Genomic DNA, 18,119 nt, shown 5'->3' with positions numbered 1-18,119 from the left:
TTTGGATAACCTCAGAGAGTTAGAGTGAACAACTGGGCATCCATGATTTTGCTAGCTAGTGCATTCAGCATTCATTGCAACAGTCAGGATATATGAATAAAGACCAAAAATCCAATTCCTGTCATTCATGCCTGGAGCTCCAGCCTTTGATCAGTCAAAAGCAGAATCTTCATCGCCTCTTTGTGATTAGATGCATGAGAGCAAACCCAGTGGGAACTGTATAGCTTCCTTTATTTTTATGGTGTCAGACTGGTGTTTCACTCCCAGCCCTGAGATACCAAGCCCTGCAGCGAACCAGTTCCTTCTTAAACTAGAAAATCCACTTACATTATGTTAGAACAGTTTTGAGTGTTTATGCTCCCAGAATAATGAACTAGGCAACATGCAACTAGGTTCCAACTTCTTCCCTGTTTATTTTCAGGGCTGTAGCAGTACAAGGTGCCTGAGCTTCCCCAATAGCAGAAACATTCTGGAAACAGAGCACTGGAGCGCTGTCAGACAGGGTCTCCTGACTCCTTCTGCAATGGCAAACCAGGCACCTGAAGTGTGAAGCGCACTTACCCTACCCTTATGCAGTAAGCATTAAGCTGAAAGAGTGGAGATTGAGATGAGATATCAGGAAGAAATGTTTTCCTGTGACGCTGGGGAGCAGATGCCCTTTTCTGCACACTGCCTGTTGGGATGCACAAGAACTGCGGTCAAAACACACAGTGCCCTTCGAAGCACAATGCAGAACAAACCTGGAGAAAACAGCAGCATTTTGGGGAGCTATGAACTGGTTGTCTCACACCATTACCAGTGACCTACTTGCAAGTCCTTCAGCACAGGAAGGACATGGATCTGTTGGAGCGAGTCCAGAGGAGGCCATGGAGATGATCCGAGGGCTGGAGCACCTCCTGTATGAGGACAGGCTGAGAGGGTTGGGGATGTTCAGCCTGGAGAAGAGAAGGTTCCAAGCAGACCTTAGAGCAGCTTCCAGTGCTGAAAGGGAAAAGCTGGGGAGGGGCTTTTGATTAGGGAGCGCAGGGACAGGATGAGGGGGAATGGCTTTGAGCTGAAAGAGGGGAGATTGATTGAACCATTCCATGATTCTATGTGTTCTTCCTGGAAACATCCTCACACTCGGGGGACTTCTGCAGTCCTTTCCTATTTGTACCGGTTGCCATTTGAAGCAAAGCTTTCACTGGGCTATCTTTACATTCACATATTCATACTTTTCTCCTTCTGCATAACTCATAACTCACCTTCACATCTTTCCTCCTCCGCTGCGTCCCCAGTAGCTGCTGTCACAGTCCTGCCAAGCTAATACAGCCCTTTTCCTCACCATCCCTTGCAGAGACATTCAAAACCAGCAGATGTAGCTGTCATTTGTGCGACTCATTCTAGGATAACTACCATCGATGGTGACCAGAGTTAAGGCTGGTACTTCATGTTCATGAACTTTAGTTTATTTTGATTTGTTTTCAGAGGATTTTCATTTGGCACAAGGCAAAACTCTGGAACAGCTCAAGATATCACAGGGCACCCACCGAATCTTTTTTAGTTGATGATTGTTTTTGTCTGGGGACTAACAATGCAACCAATCCCTTCAGCTGGGAGCCAACAGCCGAGTGGCTAGCAGCGATAAAGAGAAGGAAGGAGGAGCCAGCAAGAGTTTGACCTCACAACATTTGTTTAGATCGTTGGTTCTTTTTAGTATTTCCTCTTGTTATTCTTTCAAGTATTCGTGGAGAGAGAAAGGAACCTGAGCCAAACCATTATGCATGCTTATTGTGTAATCTAAACATTTTTATCGTCCTTTTTTTTTCAGCTGTAGGAGACTAGAGTCTAAAATCTCACACAATTTTCTCCCGGGCAGTGTGCCACGTCCCAGGTGATTGTTGGCAGGTGCACAAGGGTGGTTTTGCATACTGCTTTCAGTCTAGAGCAGTGATGTATGCACACAAAATGAGGTTTGAATGCAGGCCTTCAGGCAGTGGCTGGGACCTTTACAATTCCATTATACTGTGTAGGTAAAGCCCCTAAAAAACTCCTTTTTAAAATGAGGAAGGTGGCTGCTGTAGAACATTAAATGCCCTCAATTTCAACCTCCTGCTCGCTTCCATATTCCATGGTTCTCCGGTTCTTGACAGAGTAATTAAAGACCACCCAATTCTGCCCAGTGCTTAGGCAGGCTGTGCAAAGGGAGCCTTCAGATAGTTGAGTTACTACATCTCCAGTATGACATCAGAAATAAAACAAGAAACTGCTGTTTCTTCTGTTGGTTATTTAGCCAGGCAAGCGCTAATTTGCTTATCTGAACACATCAAGGGAAAACACATTAAGGATAATACAAAGAGCTGCTTCAAGGAGAAACTCTGTCTAGATTATGATAGTGAGAACAATTAAACATTGGAATAAGTTGCCAGGGAAATGGTAGAATTACCCTCACTGGAAATATTCAAGACTTGGCTTGAGAGAGCCCTGGATAACCTAACTCGAGGGCTCCGCTTCCAGCAGAAGGTTGGACCAGATGGTCTCCAGAAATCCCTTCCAGCCTTGATTTTTCCGTGATCTATAATAATACTTCTAATCATCATGTTTCAAAGTTGGGATAACAGAAGAATGTTGTTATTTTCTCTCAGGTCAGGCAAATGAGGATCCCAGTGCCTACGGAAATACTAACTTTATTATGAAAGGGAAAAGGAAAGAAAAGCAATAGTTGCATTTCACTTACAGACATTATTGCAAACAACTGGGGTCAGAACCAATCTTTTGAAGGTGAACTGTGTAGACAACCAGGAGAAAATAGGTTTCTGCTAAATATCATCAAAAAAAGTAATAAAATTATCTGGTTTTTTTCTTGCAGAGAGCTGCTTTAATGCATGAAATACACCAGGATATTCAATACAGTACAGCAAACCAGGTATACTTGCTGTGATGTATAGAAAACAGCAAGTAGTTTTGAAACTGAGCATTACGCTTTATCATAACAGCCAAATAAACACTGACATTTAAATTGATTTGAAAAAAAACCAGACTTACTGGCGATTTGATAGAGTTTATCAATTCTAAGTAGATCGCTTTTATATAAAAAAAAGCCTAAGTCAGAACAAAAGGAGATACTTTCTCATTTCTATAGGTTGAGACTGTGTTTTGCACTGCTTCTGCAGCAAACCAGGGGGTTTGGTGTTATACAAATAAGTGTTAACCATTTTAAGAGCTGTAACCGCCACAGCTAGCTTGGCCAGGCACTTGACATGTGGATACGAGTTGCACGACAATAATGCAGGAGTTTACTTTTCTCTCTTTTTAAACAATTTTTTTTTTTTTTTAGTGTTAGTTGGCACAGAAGAATGTATGGTAAAGCCAAGCTAATGCCACCCATTTTACTCCAGACAGACATACCCAATTTTCACAAGATGCTGCTGTTAAGATGCTACCTGGAGAGAATCCAAGCTATAAAAGCAGATCACTTGGTACCCACATTAACAACTAGAAGAGCAACACAATAAGCGTAAGAGAATGTGTAAAGTGGAGAGGGGCAGATTTAGACTGGACATAAGGAGGAATTTCTTCACTGTGAGGGTGAGGAGGCCCTGGCCCAGGTTGCCCAGGGAAGTTGTGGCTGCCCCATCCCTGGAGGTGTTCAGGTCAGGTTGGATGGGCCTTGGGCAGCCTGAGCCAGTGGGAGGTGTCCCTGCCCAGGGCAGGGGAGTTGGGACTGGATGGGCTTTGAGGTCCCTTCCAACCCAAGCTATTCTATGATTGTATGAAACCCAGTGCAGAGGTAAGACATACACCAGGTAATTATATTTGCTCTTCTAGAGGACAACGAAAAACTCTGTGTCCAGATAGTACCACTTAAATAATCTTGGTAACAATTCATTGCTAAGATTCTTGTTTCCTACTTACCCTACGATGCTGGTTGCAATCTCTATACCAGCCAGCATCGCTGGGGCAGATTCTGCATCATTAACAAACGTTTCACGATGCAGTGTGCACTGGAACAAGGAACCGCCCACTGGATATGCCAGTGCCATGGAGCAGGCAACATCCTCTTGTCTGGGCAAATTCTTGTGTGACCGCAGATGAGCTGGAGCAGAGCATGAGGCTGACAGGATTACAGGGATCAGCAGGTACCTCACCCTCTGACACGATTAGCACATTATGCCCTTTGTTGTGAAGGCTTATCGCTGCCTGGCTTTCCCATGTCAGAAGTTCAGCTTGGGTGGATGAACTTCTGCTCTGAGCATCTCAACTTAATGAACAGAAAAACCTGTAAACAGTTTGGGATCCATTTACTGTAAGTTAAAACCCAGGAGTGCTAAGGCTTTTATAATATAAAAAGAAAACAAAGCAGAAGAGACAATCATTTCTGAAGGAGAGGGAAAAAAAATACCAAAACCCCAAACTATTCAGCTTTCCTTTGTGTAACTCCTTTTGAACTCTCACAGCCCATTCCGTGCAAGATGGTTTAGCAAATCCCATTTCAATCCCTACATATGCCTTCTTGGATAGGCTCCCAATGAGAAGCTTCTCCATGGAAAATGGAGACTTGGAACAGGAAGGCTGCGTTTAAGCCCTGTGCTTAGTCTTAATGAATATACTTGGAATAAAAAGCAACTAAAACCATCTGTGCCCAGAAGAAGCAAATCCAGATGTTGTGGGGATTTAGTTTTCTCCTTCATAAATCATGTCTGCAGGATCATTCCGGTTCTGCTGACTGTGCCTGCTGTACTTTTGAGGGATAGTTGATAATACATGGACATCAGCTCACTTGGGAAGAAAATTGTGGTCACACCTTTGTTAATCAAATGGGAACAGAATTTCTCACTCCGTTAAGTAGAGTCACACTACAATTTGCTGAATTGCAAAGAAGAAGCAACAGGTCTAATTTATAGATTTTGGTGTCTTGCCTCACCGAAGTCTGTTGAAAGACAGTGGGATGCCTTCAACCTTCCTCTGAATCCCCAAGCTGAATCATAGAGGAGTTTGGGTTGGAAGGGATCTTTAAAGGTCATCTCAACCAAACCCTGAAAGCCTTTAACACTGCCTCCTACAAATCCCACCCTATAAACCCCTTTCCACCACTTATGAAGGTTTTTCTTTTTGCCTTCTCAAGCAGCTGGGGCTGCCCCTTTGAGGTGCTAAAGAACCTTTTGGATCTCTAGCAGGTGGATTTTCACCCTGGGTTTTCTGCTGATTGATATAGATTGAGCTGTGCCCTCTTGTTTCTTCTGCTGGAGCCTTGTGAGCACCAGGCAGAAGAAAGCACAGTCAACTGTGCTTTTATTGACTTGTTCTACACACCACTTCTATTTCAAGGTGAGGGAACAAATCAACATGTCTGGTTTGACAATGAGGAAGCTGACTTCAACAATTTGCACAGGTCTGTATGTTAACTGCTTTGACAAGACTGTCCTAACTAATTAAAATATAGCCTCTAATGGCAGCTGAGCAGAAATGATCACCTCTAGTTTTGTCATTTAACAGATTTGATAACCTAGTGACTAAGCAGAGAAGGAAAAGGTGTTGGAATTTACCAAATATTACTTGTCTATTTAGTAAACAAGAAAATTTCAACATAATTTATTTTAATTTACACATATATAAATCCATGTAATTACTTGGCCACTGGGACAGGCAAATGGAGTATGAAACAGCTGGAGGTGATTCTCAGCTCCAGGAGTCCTTAATTTATAGGAAATTAAATCAAGAACCACATCTTAAAGATTCTAACTTTCACAATGCTATTCAGAGTCTTCATTCCTTTCCCGAATGTCCTTAGTTCGACAAGCAGTTTCCTCCTGATTGATTCCCATTTGTTTTGGGTTTGCTGCACCTCTTTCTTTTCCTGTTCTTCTAGACCCAGCACTGCTCCTCCAGCCTTCCAAAATCAGACTCCAACTTCCAAGAGTCACAAGGATGACGTCAAAAATAAAGCAGGTGAAACTGATGTTCTCGTTAGGTTCCTGGCATGAAAGGTGAGAGGGCCAAGAGCACTTCTGCAGTAGAAGCAGGAGGGAAAGGAGAGAAGACTAGGGAAACTTTTCACCACAGGGACTGTGGTAAATTGTTTCAAAAGTAAGGTAAGGCAAAGCATAGTCTTTTGTTTCTGTGGGATTTCTGGTTTCAGAGGATTCTTATATTTAAGTACTTGTGGTGCACAGAGTGTTTTTCCTCTTTTACACCTGCTGCCTAGAGCTGTGGTTAAAGGAATCTGTTTATTTGTAATAAATCAATTGTAGAGTTGGTTCTTTAAAAGCAGCCTGAACATCCAAGTTGGTAATGTGCCCTAAGTACGAAGAGCTTGTGTGTTTATAAGGTGTATGTATAAGTTGCTTAGAATGTGTTTACAAGGGGGGTTTTTTTGTGCTCCGTGTAAACTGGGAGCCTGAGATAGACTGAAAGGTCCTTACGGATATGGAAGAGCAAACCATTCCTTGTCTCAAGTGCAACCCAACAGCACTGTGCCATTCTCCTAATTTTTGAGAAGCAATGCTATTCAGTATATTTTACTTATCTAGCATTGTTAAAGCTGCTTAAATCCTCCCACTCAAGAATCCCGGGTGTTAAAAGAGAGAGAACCTTCCAACCTACATTTACAGTGCAGTTTTTGTGACCCTGCCTCACTCTTTGACAATTAAGAGGAGTTTTTACCTCAGATATTCTACCTTTCCATTAAAAAGTACATGGTTTTGAGGAACAAGATGTGTGCTGTTTGGATCCCAAAGCTGGAAGCTCTAGGTTTGTAACAATACTGAGTCTCACTGTGGACTAGGTGTTGTCCTTACTAAATGCGAGTAGAAAAACCACTGAGCTCTGACACGTCACCATTAATGCCTTGTGAGAACATTTCATTGCTTAAATGTTTCAAAAAGATTGTGAAGTAGATTCAACTCTGAAATCGTTCAAATGAATGATTTGCAACCAAGCAGGGGAAAATGATGAGCGTTAATTTATTTTATGAGTGCTGGTATTCTAGGAGTACTCAAATAAGTGCTGTTTACTTGCTGAATGGCAAGAAAACATAATTAGGAAGCAAATAAGGAGTGTAAGGAAGGCAGGAAAGCCTCCTCCTGCATTAGGCTGTGCACTGTCAGCTAAGGAAACATAACTTTGCCTTGCTTTTACTCCTTCATGAGTAGTTCAGACTGTCATCTATGCTTTCTGAAGTTGCAAAAATGATGAGTTTTATCTTCTTTCTTTCTTTTAATGTTACCACAAACACCATTTTTCTCTATTTTCTAGAACACAGCAGCACTTCATATACTGTCCCCATATCATGCCTTTCCATTTTGTCTTGATATAAGAAAGACAATTTTTTCCAGTAAGGCTCTGGTCCAGGTTGCCCAGGGAAGCTGTGGCTGCCCCATCCCTGGAGGGGTTCCAGGCCAGGTTGGATGGGCCTTGGGCAGCCTGAGCCAGTGGGAGGTGTCCCTGCCCATGGCAAGGGGGTGGAACTGGGTGATCTTCAAGGTCCCTTCCAACCCAAACCATTCCATGATTCACTGGAGCAACCTCCCCAGGGATGCAGTAGAGTCTCCATCACTGGAGGTTTTCAAGATGTGATTGCGCAGGGTGCTAGATAACACCATCCAGGCTGCCTTTCTCACAGAAGGTTGGCCCAGATCATCTTTTGAGTCCCTTCCAACCTGGGATGTTCTGTGATTAAGAATCTATTCTTCTGTCCATGGGTTTCCAGTGCTGCTTGCCTGTCTCTCAGAATTTGGGTAGTAGCTGAAACACCACCAACTCTAACTTTTTTTTAAGGTTACTTTATAAAAATATTATTTTTGGCTCTCTGGCCAGCACAGTTGCGATTCTTTTAGAATATCTTTCCCAGCTATATTTTTGAGACCTCCTTCTAACCTTTTGAAAACAACTCATAAGAATAACATTTTTCTGTGTTACTTAAATGGAAGGGATTTGGAATATATTTTAATGAACAGAAGAGATTCAGGATATATTTCAACCAACAGCCTGTCCTGAGAGAAGGACCGCTTTTATCTTCTGAAACGTCTTCCCAGTACTATTTCCTGCATCCTGGTGTTAGCTTTCAGATGTCAATTGACAGCTTCCTCTAGCAGTAGATAATTATTATTTATTCGGGATGGGTTTATTATATTTGCAGTTGTCTCTGTCAACAGCACCTTGTGATCCTCTTTACAGAAGTCAGCGGTCTGAAAACAGCTACTTTCCTCTGCACGAATCTTATAAGTAGTTTTAGATAATTACATTTATCTCCCAATGAACTTCATACACTTAAAATGATTGTTTGCTAACACTGTGTTTGAGGCAACAAGGAAGATCGTGGGAGAGGACACAGAGCATGAATCCTGTGGTTCCCTCTAAAGCCAAGGGTGCAGTCAGGCGCTGTTACACAGTGCATCAAAGCAACTGGGTCCTTGGCATTTCTTATTCACAATTACGCACAGGAGAGGCAGCCAACAACCTGGCAAAGGTTTTATCAGTCCTTCTGATGGCACATCTGCAGTCTGTCAGCCTTGTGGTCATGCGAAGGCTGTGTGTTTTACTGACAGAGAAGGATTTGGGGTGCTGGTTGATGAGAAGCTCGACATGAGGCGGCAACATGCACTCACAGCCCAGAAACCAACAGTGTCCTGGGCTGCATCCAAAGCAGCGTAGCCAGCAGGGAGGAAGGGGATTCTGCCCCTCTATCCCTCTCTTGGGAGACCTCATCTGGATGATTATGTCCGGTTCTGGAATCCTCAACATAAGAAGGAGATGGAGCTGTTGGAACGGGTCCAGAGGAGACTATAAGGATGATGCGAGGGCTGGAGCACCTCCCATATGAGGACAGGCTGAGAGAGTTGGGGCTGTTCAGTCTGGAGAAGAGAAGGCTCAGAGGAGATCTTAGAGCGACCTTCCAGTACCTGAAAGGGCTCCAAGAAAGCTGGGGAGGGGCTGTTCATAAAGGCTTGTGGTGACACTATGAGGGGGAGATAGGGATAAACTGGAGAGGGGCAGATTTAGGCTAGACAGAAGGAGGAATTTCTTCACCATGAGAGTGGTGAGGCCCTGGCCCAGATTGCCCAGGGAAGCTGTGGCTGCCCCATCCCTTCATTCCTTTGATGGGGAGGAGATTTTTCCCCGCTCCTGTTCACTCGTGAATTCATTTGTTCCATGGAAAAGACCTCCATCATGTTGCCCTTTAAAAATGCTACTAAACTGGTGTTTAGATGAGGAACTTTTGAGAAGAGTATAGGGAAAAAAGTGCAAAAATCAAGATTTCATAGGAGAAAGAGTAGAAAAATATTTTGTGTCTCTGGTGGTATTTTAGTTTTACTACTTTATCATTGATAGCCACAGTGTGGGTACGTTACATCAGATTAAAGACATGGGCAATTTCTTATCTTAGAGAAGGATGGCTCTGTAATTAAGCAGTATAGAAATAGAATCATTTATATCTGTTCCTGTCTCTGCTCACATTTCTCATTGTATCTTGAGCATCTTAAAGAGATAGCAACTTTGCCATTAAAACACAGCATTTCCCTATCTTAAGAGGAAAATTACAGTCTTTAATTAACTAGCATTTGTGAAATGCTTGGGGATCTTGGAGATCAGGTATTGCCGAAGTATAAAATGTTGTAATTAAAAAAACTGTTCAGTTCTCATTTTGTTTTTACCCTAGCTGTACTTAGGCAGGGAGGTTTCCCATTCCGTATACACATTGACATCTGTTCTTGGGTATAAAGCTTCGGGGATTTGGCATATTTTCATCTGCTAAATGACGAGAGAGAACAGCAATCCAGTTTACGGCTCATGAATTTTCCATAGTTTATCTCTCCAGATTCCTGGAGCTGACTTGCAAATTACATGTGACTGTACGCTATAAAAGGCTTCTCAAATGCATTTGATAAAAGATATGTTGCACTCAGTGGAGGCCAAATTCTTCTCTGAGCGAACGCCTTTAAAATGCATAACAGTAAACAGCATTTCCTCATCCTCATCTGCTCACCCAGTTTGAAGATGTGCAGTGAGCAAACCGAGCATCCACCTTTCTGTGATAGAGTGCAAAGCTCTCAAGCAGAGCTTAGAAACCCAATACGTTGATGATAGTGTCTGAGACACATTTGACCCCTGGAATTGCTGTTGATTCAGTATTATATTCTCAGCTAGAGGCTCATGAAAGGCTGCTTTCAGTGATGCTCTGGATGAGCCTGGTCTCCTCAGGGCAGTTACACTATCGCTCCATTATGCTTTGGTGTGACCAGCACATGCCCTGAGAGCAAAAGCCAGTATGGAAGTTGCCTTCAGCCAGGTTTCTTGAGGGAAAAGGCTGTATAGCAGAACACTGAACTTTATATTACATGCTGTCTTCAAAATTTCAAATCTCGTCAAGTTTATTGTTGGTTTAAAAAATCCTAAGATTTAACCTGAAAATTTTTAAGCATAGAATGCTAGAATAGTTTGGGTTGGAAGGGACCTTAAAGATCACCCAGTTCCAACCCCCGGCCATGGGCAGGGAAACCTCCCCCTGGATCAGGCTGCCCAAGGTCCATCCAACATGGCCTGGAACACCTCCAGGGATGGGGCAGCCACAACTTCCCTGGGCAATCTGTTTCAGGGCAACATCACTCTCATGGTAAAGAAATTCCTTTGTGTGTCCGGTCTAAATCTGCCCCTCTCCAGTTTATACCCATTGCCTCTCATCCTATCCCCACAAGCCTTTGTGAACAGTCCCTCCCCAGATTTCTTGCAGCCCCTTCAGGCAATGGAAGGTCGCTCTAAGGCCTCCTCAGAGCCTTCTCTTCTCCAGGCTGAACAATCCCAACTCTCTCAGCGTGTCCTTGAATGAGAGGTGCTCCAGCCCTCAGATCATCCTTGTAGCCTCCTTGACCTGTTCCAACAGCTCCATCTTCTTCTTCTTCTGTTGAGGATTCAAGAGCTGGACACAGTCCTCCAGATGAGGCCTCCCAAGAGAGGGATAGAGAGGCAGAATCACTGCCCTCATCTAGTTATCATCCTGTGATCAACCGAGTGATGAAGTGTTAAACCTACTTAACACACAGTCCACGTAAGCAAAACTATGTTAAAGTGATTTCACAGCGGGTGACAGATGTGCACACGCTCAGTGAGAAGTATTTAAGTCTAAAATACATAACTCTCTGTCACTGTGACTCTCCAGCATGGCACAATCCATATTCATTGCACCTCACGAGAGCCACACTTGTGCATGTGAGGCACAACAGCGTATGGCACGCTGCCCGTCACCAGCCGGCTGAATTAGCATCATAAAACCAGCAGAAAATGCTGTAGAAACTCACATACGGTATAAAACCTCACTGGAATTCTTCCTGAGAGGCTGGGAGTTCAGGGAGCTGTTCTATGCTGTCTTATGGTGCTGTGCTGAGGATCTGCAGGCTGGTGCTCACATGTGTTTTAGGAAGTTGGTTTGATCATTGGGGGATTTTTTTACTGAGTTGATCTGTGTTTTAGGTTTTCTGTGTAGGTTTTCTGTTCACCCTGGCATTGTAAAGTGGGGAAATGTGGCTGGAAAGCTGCCTGATGGAAAAGGACCTGGGGGTTCTGGTCAACAGTGGCCCAACCTGAGCCAGCGGTGGCCAAGAAGGCCAGCAGTGTCCTGGCTTGGATGAGCCATGGTGTGGTCCACAGGAGCAGGGAAGGGATTGTCCCCCCGGACTCAGTGCTGGTGAGGCCACACCTCAAAATCTCGGTTCAGCTTTGGGACTCTCACTCAAAGAAGGACGTTGAGGGGCTGGAGAACGTCTACAGAAGGGGAGCAGAGCTGGGGAAGGGGCTGGAAAACAAGGCTTGTGAGTGACGGCTGAGGGACCTGAGGCTGTTCAGCCTGGAGAGAAGGAGGCTGAGGGGAGACCTCATCCCTGTCTGCAACTCCCTGAAGGGAGATTGTAGCGAGGTGGGCGCTGGGCTCTTCTCCTGAGTAGCAAGTGATAGGATGAGAGGGAGCAGCCTCAAGTTGTGCCAAGGGGAGAGTTAGATTGGATATTGGGAAATATTACTTCATGGAAAGGGTTGTCGGGCCCTGGCAGAGGCTGCCCAGGGCAGGGGTGGAGTCCCCATTCCTGGGGGGCATTAAAAGCCATGTGTGTCCAGACAGGGCTCTGTGGTAGAGTTGGGTTTATGGTTGGCCTATATGATGGCAAAGGTCTTCTCCAACTTGGATATTACAAAAAATTTCTTTGCCAAAGAAGTGGTGGAGCATTGGCAGAGGCTGCCCGGAGGGGTGGTGGATTCCCTGTCCCTGGAGGCCTTTAGAAGACGGGTAGATGGAGGTGCTCAGGGATGTGGTTTAGTAGCGGACAGGTATGGTTGACTCCATATTTTCTCAAAGGTCTTTTGTAACCAAATGGCTCTGGGTGAGAGGAGGGGCAGCAGCGCTGTGATGGCGGGGAGCCCACCTCCCGCTCCGCTCCCGGGCACGGCTGGAAGGCGGGAGACAAGCGGGGGGGCGGGCGTGGCCCGGGCGGAGGGGGGGCGTGGCCACCATATACCATTATATTGGGAAGGGGGCGTGCTCTGATTGGGAGAGGCGTGGCCGACGCGGAGCCCTGTAGCGGGCGTGGCCGGGGGCGTGGCCCGGACCGGGGGCGTGTCCTCGCCGTGCGTTCGCGGGCGCGGCGGGTCCCGCGGCGCTGCCGGCAGCATGGGCGGCTCTGCCTCCAGCGCGCTGGACGAGAGCAAGTGCGCCTACATCCGAGGTGGGCTCTGCGGGCGAGGCGGCCCCCCGGGGGAAACGGGGGACGGGACACCGGGGGCTGTCCCCGGGGGAGTGGGACCGTGTTGCAGGCGTGCAGGCAGAGGAGAGCGGGATCTGTGCCCGGGGGAGCAGGGCTGTGGCCCGAGGGTGTGGGGAGACGAGAGCATCTTTCCCTATGGATCGCGTCCCCAGGGTGCGGGGAGAGCACGATCTGTCCCGGTGGGGCTGAGACCGTGTCCTGTTCCTGCAGGAAAAGGAGAGCAGGATCTGTCCCTTTGGGAGCAGTCCCATGTCCTGATGGTTTAGGGAGAGGAGAGCAGGATCTGTCCCCGTGGGAGCAGTCCTATGTCCTGATGGTTTAGGGAGAGGAGAGCAGGATCTGTCTCTTTGGGAGCAGTCCCATGTCCTGGATGGTTTAGGGAGAGGAGAGCAGGATCTGTCTCTTTGGGAGCAGTCCCATGTCCTGGATGGTTTAGGGAGAGGAGAGCAGGATCTGTCCCTTTGGGAGCAGTCCCATGTCCTGATGGTTTAGGGAGAGGCTGGGAGCAGGACTGCCTCCCCACGGTGCTGCAAAAGGAGAGCAGGATCTGTCCCTGTGGGAGCAGGGCTGTGTCCCGATGGTGCTGGGAGAGCAGGATCTGTCCCCGTGGGAACAGGACTATGTCCCCAGGGTGCGGGGAGAGGAGAGCATCTTTCCCTATGGGAGCAGAGCCATGTCCCTGGGGTGTGGGGAGAGCAGGATCTGTCCCTTGGGGAGCAGGACCATGTCCCCAGGAGGCGAGGAGAGGAGAGCGGGATCTATTCCTTGGGGAGTAGGACCATGTCCCAATAGTGCATCAAAAGCAGAGCAGGATCTGGCCCTGTGGGAGCAGCACTGTCCCCCGATGGTGCTGGGAGAGCAGGATCCGTCCCCAGGGTGTAGGGAGAGCAGGATCATGTTCCGAGGGTGTGAGGACAGTGGACTGTGTCCTGTGAGTGCAGGGAGAGGAGAGCAGGACTGTCACTGTGGGACTGTGTCCTGTTGGTGCTGGAAAAGGAGAGTGGGATCTCCCTATGGGAGCACCCCAAGGGTGCGGGGAAGGGAGAGCATCTTTTCCTATGGGAGCAGAGCCATGCCTCCAGGGTGCAGCGAGAGCAGGATCCATCCCTGTGAGAGCAGGATCACGTCCTGATGGTGCAGGGACAGCAGGACTGTGTCCCGAGGGTGCAGGGAGAGGAGAGCAGGATCTGTCCCTGTGGGAGCAGAGCTGTGTCCCCGGGGTACAAGAAGAGTTCGAGCTGTCCCTGTGGGAGCTCCTCTAAAGAACTGTCAGGCAGGTGTTTGGGTTGACAGCTCAAACGTGTGCAAGAATAATCATTTATCCCATTAAAGTGGCCGGAGAGAGAAAACAAGGGAGAGGGAGGTGCTTTAAATGTATGCGTATTACTCAAACTGGTGAAGAAGAGAGCATAAGTCTTTCTTTTGGGGGGTATTTTTGTTATATGAGTAGTTAAAACATGGAATGTATTTGCTTTTGCCTGTCTGCCTTCATTTCTTATCCGTAAGGTGGCAGGTAAAGTATTTACAAAGCAAATTTTAAGGCTGGAGGTTTACAAGTGAAATCAAGTTTTGCACGTGAAAAGCAAGTCCTGCTCCATAGTACGTGCTGTGTGCGGCATCCAAAGCCCGGGAGGGTCCTTGCTGCTGTGGACTGGGAGATGAATCCTAGAATCACAGAATGGTCCGGGCTGGAAGGGACATTAAAGCCCATCTCGTTCCAACCCCCTGCGATGGGCAGGGACACCTTCCAGTAGAAACTCAGCGCTGATGATTCAGGCCATGGGGTGACTCCTGGGTGGTGCCGCAGCTGAGCCTGTTCTTTCCTTCTGTTGCTTTGGGGTTTTTTTTGTGGTGTAGAGGGAGTGCAAGTGTTGAGCCGCTTCTCTCTTAAGACTCCTTTGAAATCATAGCCCCACTCCCACTGGAACAGGTCCTGCTCCCCTCTCCCTGCACCCTTGGGACACAGTCCTGCTCTGTCTGCACCATCAGGACACGATCCTGCTCCCACAGGGGCAGATCCTGCTCTCCTTGCACCCTGGAGACATGGCTCTGCTCCCACAGGGAAAGATGTTCTGCTCTCCCTGCACCACTGGGACACTGTCCTGCTCCCACGGGGCAGATCCTGCTCTCCCTGCACCCTGGAGACATGGCTCTGCTCCCACAGGGAAAGATGTTCTGCTCTCCCTGCACCACTGGGACACTGTCCTGCTCCCACGGGGCAGATCCTGCTCTCCCTGCACCCTGGAGACATGGCTCTGCTCCCACAGGGAAAGATGTTCTGCTCTCCCTACACCACAGGGACACTGTCCTGCTCCCATAGGGGCAGATCCTGCTCTCCCCCCACCATCAGGATCTTTCAAGAACCTCCCATAGTGGGAAAGACATCCAACTATTAAATGGCTTTCACCCAAAAAGCAGTTGGCAAGGTCTCACATGCAGAGACTTTTCCACGGTGTTCCCTCTGTATCCTCTTTTTCTCTTGCCCTGTTGAGGGTAGTTTCACATCCCATCGGAGCCACGAGGATGTAATCCCCCTGGATTTGGATTTTCCTTACGCTCCTGGCCAGAATTGTGTTTCCACAGTTCAGCATTTCAAGTTGTGTGGTTGCTGACTGAGTGAGGGCAGTTGTGAGTGCCTGAAAAAAAAGCTGATGTCCAATTGCTGTAGAGAAAAACGTGGAGATTCCGGCAGCTTCGTAACTTCTTCATAGCTGTGCAAAAGGAAGCGGTGCAGGTCTTTGCCCTGGACATCATCTAGGATTAGAACAGGGAACTAACGTCAGAGAGTTGGGAACTCCCTGTGTGTTTAGGCACATGTGAAACCAGGCTGGATGGAGCTGAGACTGTTCTCTGCCACTCAGAGGGTGCGTTTGCCTTGCTGGGAACCGAGAGGCTCTTCAGACACCTCTCCTATTTGCTTATCACATCTTGGCAGAGGCAAGCGATAAAGCGAAATCCTTGTGAGAAAAGACGTGAGAGCCCTGTGCTTATCCCCCAGCTCAAGTTTGCTGGTCTGGCTGTAAGTGAGGATCCCCTGCTAAAAAGCCTTGCTTTGAAAAATAATTAATGAACCACTTTATATGGAGGCTGCCCCTAAATTAGTACTTCCAGGAAGGCAAAAGAATTGAGAAGAGCATCTTAAACCGAGATAGAGTGTGGTCTATCCGCCTTGCCGAACCTATAGCTCATATTGAGGCTGGAGTCTGTAAGATTCAGACCTTGCTTATCTGTCTTCTCTGTCTTGATCTGACATGTTTCCAGAGTGAGTGCTGGGGTGAGCTCTCCTCCTTCGAAGAGGAAGCGGGCGGAATCGCTGATTTTTATAGATTGATAAGGCAGCACTTTTTTTTTAGCTGGCTTTGTAAAGTGTAGGTGGGTTTTACTGGGGGGCTGGGAGCTGTGGGGTTTTTTTTCTTCTTCCAGAGCTGATGCAGAGGAGGGTTCTTTGGTAAAAAGGACAGGGAGATACTAGGTTTTTGGCAGTAGACCTGTCAATCCATGATGCTTGAAAGGGATGGTGCCGGTGAGGGAGGTGGTGAATCAGAAGACTTGAGGGTGCTGCCTCTCATGTCTAATTTGGAGACTACAGCCAGCCACGTTCTCCAAACTTGGCGCGTTTTGTGATGCTCCCTCATATTACCCCAAATATCACTACCCTCAAGACGGGAAATCCTGAGTATTACTTCAAGGGAGGGTTTGGTCTAGATTATCTCTAGTGCTCCCTCCCGAGTGACGTTTCGGTAAACACATTCATACTTGCAGTTTCTGCGTCCTGGTTTCGGCACTGCATTTTTGCATCTCCCTTCCCACAGCCTGGCTGGTGGCTCGTGCCCGTCTCTCTTTGCTTTGGCAGCAGAAGCTTGCTCTGGTTGAACGTTGGCATCCTTCGCGCTGGTTCTTGCCACGCTTGCCTGCAGCAGGGACCGCTCCTTGGGAGGCACGGCAGCTCTGCACTGTGTCGGCTGCTCCCTGCAAGGGGGTGGGTGTCCAAAATTGTGTGGGATATGATGGTGTAATTTAATTTCTTGCTGCTGTAATGGTGATTTAATTTGTCTGAAGCCGTGTTCCTCTGTTGTAAAGCCTCGTAGTTTATTTAGGCAGTGTTTAAGCCAGAATAGAATGGTAGAATAGTTTGGGTTGGAAGGGACCTAAAAGATCATCCAGTTCCAGCCCCCTGCCATGGGCAGGGACACCTCCCACTGGCTCAGGCTGCCCAAGGCCCATCCAACCTGGCCTGGAACACCTCCAGGGGTGGGGCAGCCACAGCTTGCCCAGAGCCTCACCACTCTCATGGTGAAGAAATTCCTCCTTCTGTCCAGTCTAAATCTGCCCCTCTCAGTTTATCCCCATTGCCCCTCATCCTGTCACTCCAAGCCTTTATCAATAGTCCCTCTCCAGCTTTCCTGTAGCCCCTTCAGGTCCTGGAAGGTTGCTTTAAGGTCTTCTGGGAGCCTTCTCTTCTCCAGGCTGAACAACCCCAACTCTCTCAGCCTGTCCTCGTATGGGAGGTGTTCCAGCCCTCAGATCATCCTTATAGTCTCCTCTGGACCTGTTCCAACAGCTCCATCTCCTTCTTCTGTTGAGGATTCCAGAACTGGACACAGTCCTCCAGATGAGGTCTCCTAAGAGAGGAACAGAGGGGCAGAATCCCCTCCCTCGCCCTGCTGGCCACGCTGCTTTGGATGCAGCCCAGGACACGGTTGGCTTTCTGGGATACAATATAAGGAATGGAAAATACAAAATACAATATAAGGAGTGGAAAGGAGGTTCTGGGGGCTAATGGGGTGTGTGCGGTTTTCAGCAATAAACCGATACAGTGGATATATGTCTGAATCCACAGGTTTCCCAACTTCCAGAAGTCTGTTTGCATTGTTTGGGGGATGAGAGGACAGTGAAGCAAGGTTCGAAATAATGTGTTATGTAAAGTTATGTAAAAAAAGTAAGTAAAACCGTATGTGTAGGTGTCTGTATGAAGTAGTGAGAACATGGCACTCAGCATGAGCACCCCGAGGTAGAGCCTGCGAGACGCTGTGCTCTGTGCGGCTTGTTCCCCGCTGGTGGATAAATGCGAGCTTCGCCAGAGCAGTCAGAGAAATGAATTCTGGAGAAAAACATGAAGGTTATCCTCTGCGAAGTCTCAGTTACTGAATGCAAAGCTCTGATTTCCACCTAAACAAACTTGTGTGCTCTGAAGGAAGAAGCGCTCGTGTTGAACCAACCAAACTGCACGTCGTTGAGAGTTATGTAGACTTGGACACAGGGCAAAACCTTGACCCGTACCTGACAGACAGAATTACTGACATGGTAGTGTGTGTTTCTTGTAGTAAATAATGCCAAAGAAGAGAATCTATGATGCCAACGTGTAATTTTTCAAGGGATCTATGCAGTATG

General features: G+C 47.3%; 1 protein-coding gene across 1 annotated transcript in view; it reads left to right on the top strand.

The window, feature by feature from the left end:
* The first annotated feature begins 12,533 nt into the window (after positions 1-12,533).
* Positions 12,534-18,119, top strand: part of NIBAN1 (niban apoptosis regulator 1) — a 66,470-nt gene continuing 60,884 nt past the window's right edge. The window contains exon 1 of the mRNA XM_054073177.1: positions 12,534-12,689. Within this exon, the coding sequence (XP_053929152.1) occupies positions 12,635-12,689 (55 nt within the window). The 5' untranslated portion in view covers positions 12,534-12,634. The remainder of the gene's footprint in view (positions 12,690-18,119) is intronic.

The sequence above is a fragment of the Cuculus canorus genome, chromosome 8 (assembly GCF_017976375.1).
Source record: "Cuculus canorus isolate bCucCan1 chromosome 8, bCucCan1.pri, whole genome shotgun sequence".
NCBI lineage: Eukaryota > Metazoa > Chordata > Aves > Cuculiformes > Cuculidae > Cuculus > Cuculus canorus.
This window is presented reverse-complemented; position numbering and strand designations above follow the sequence as displayed.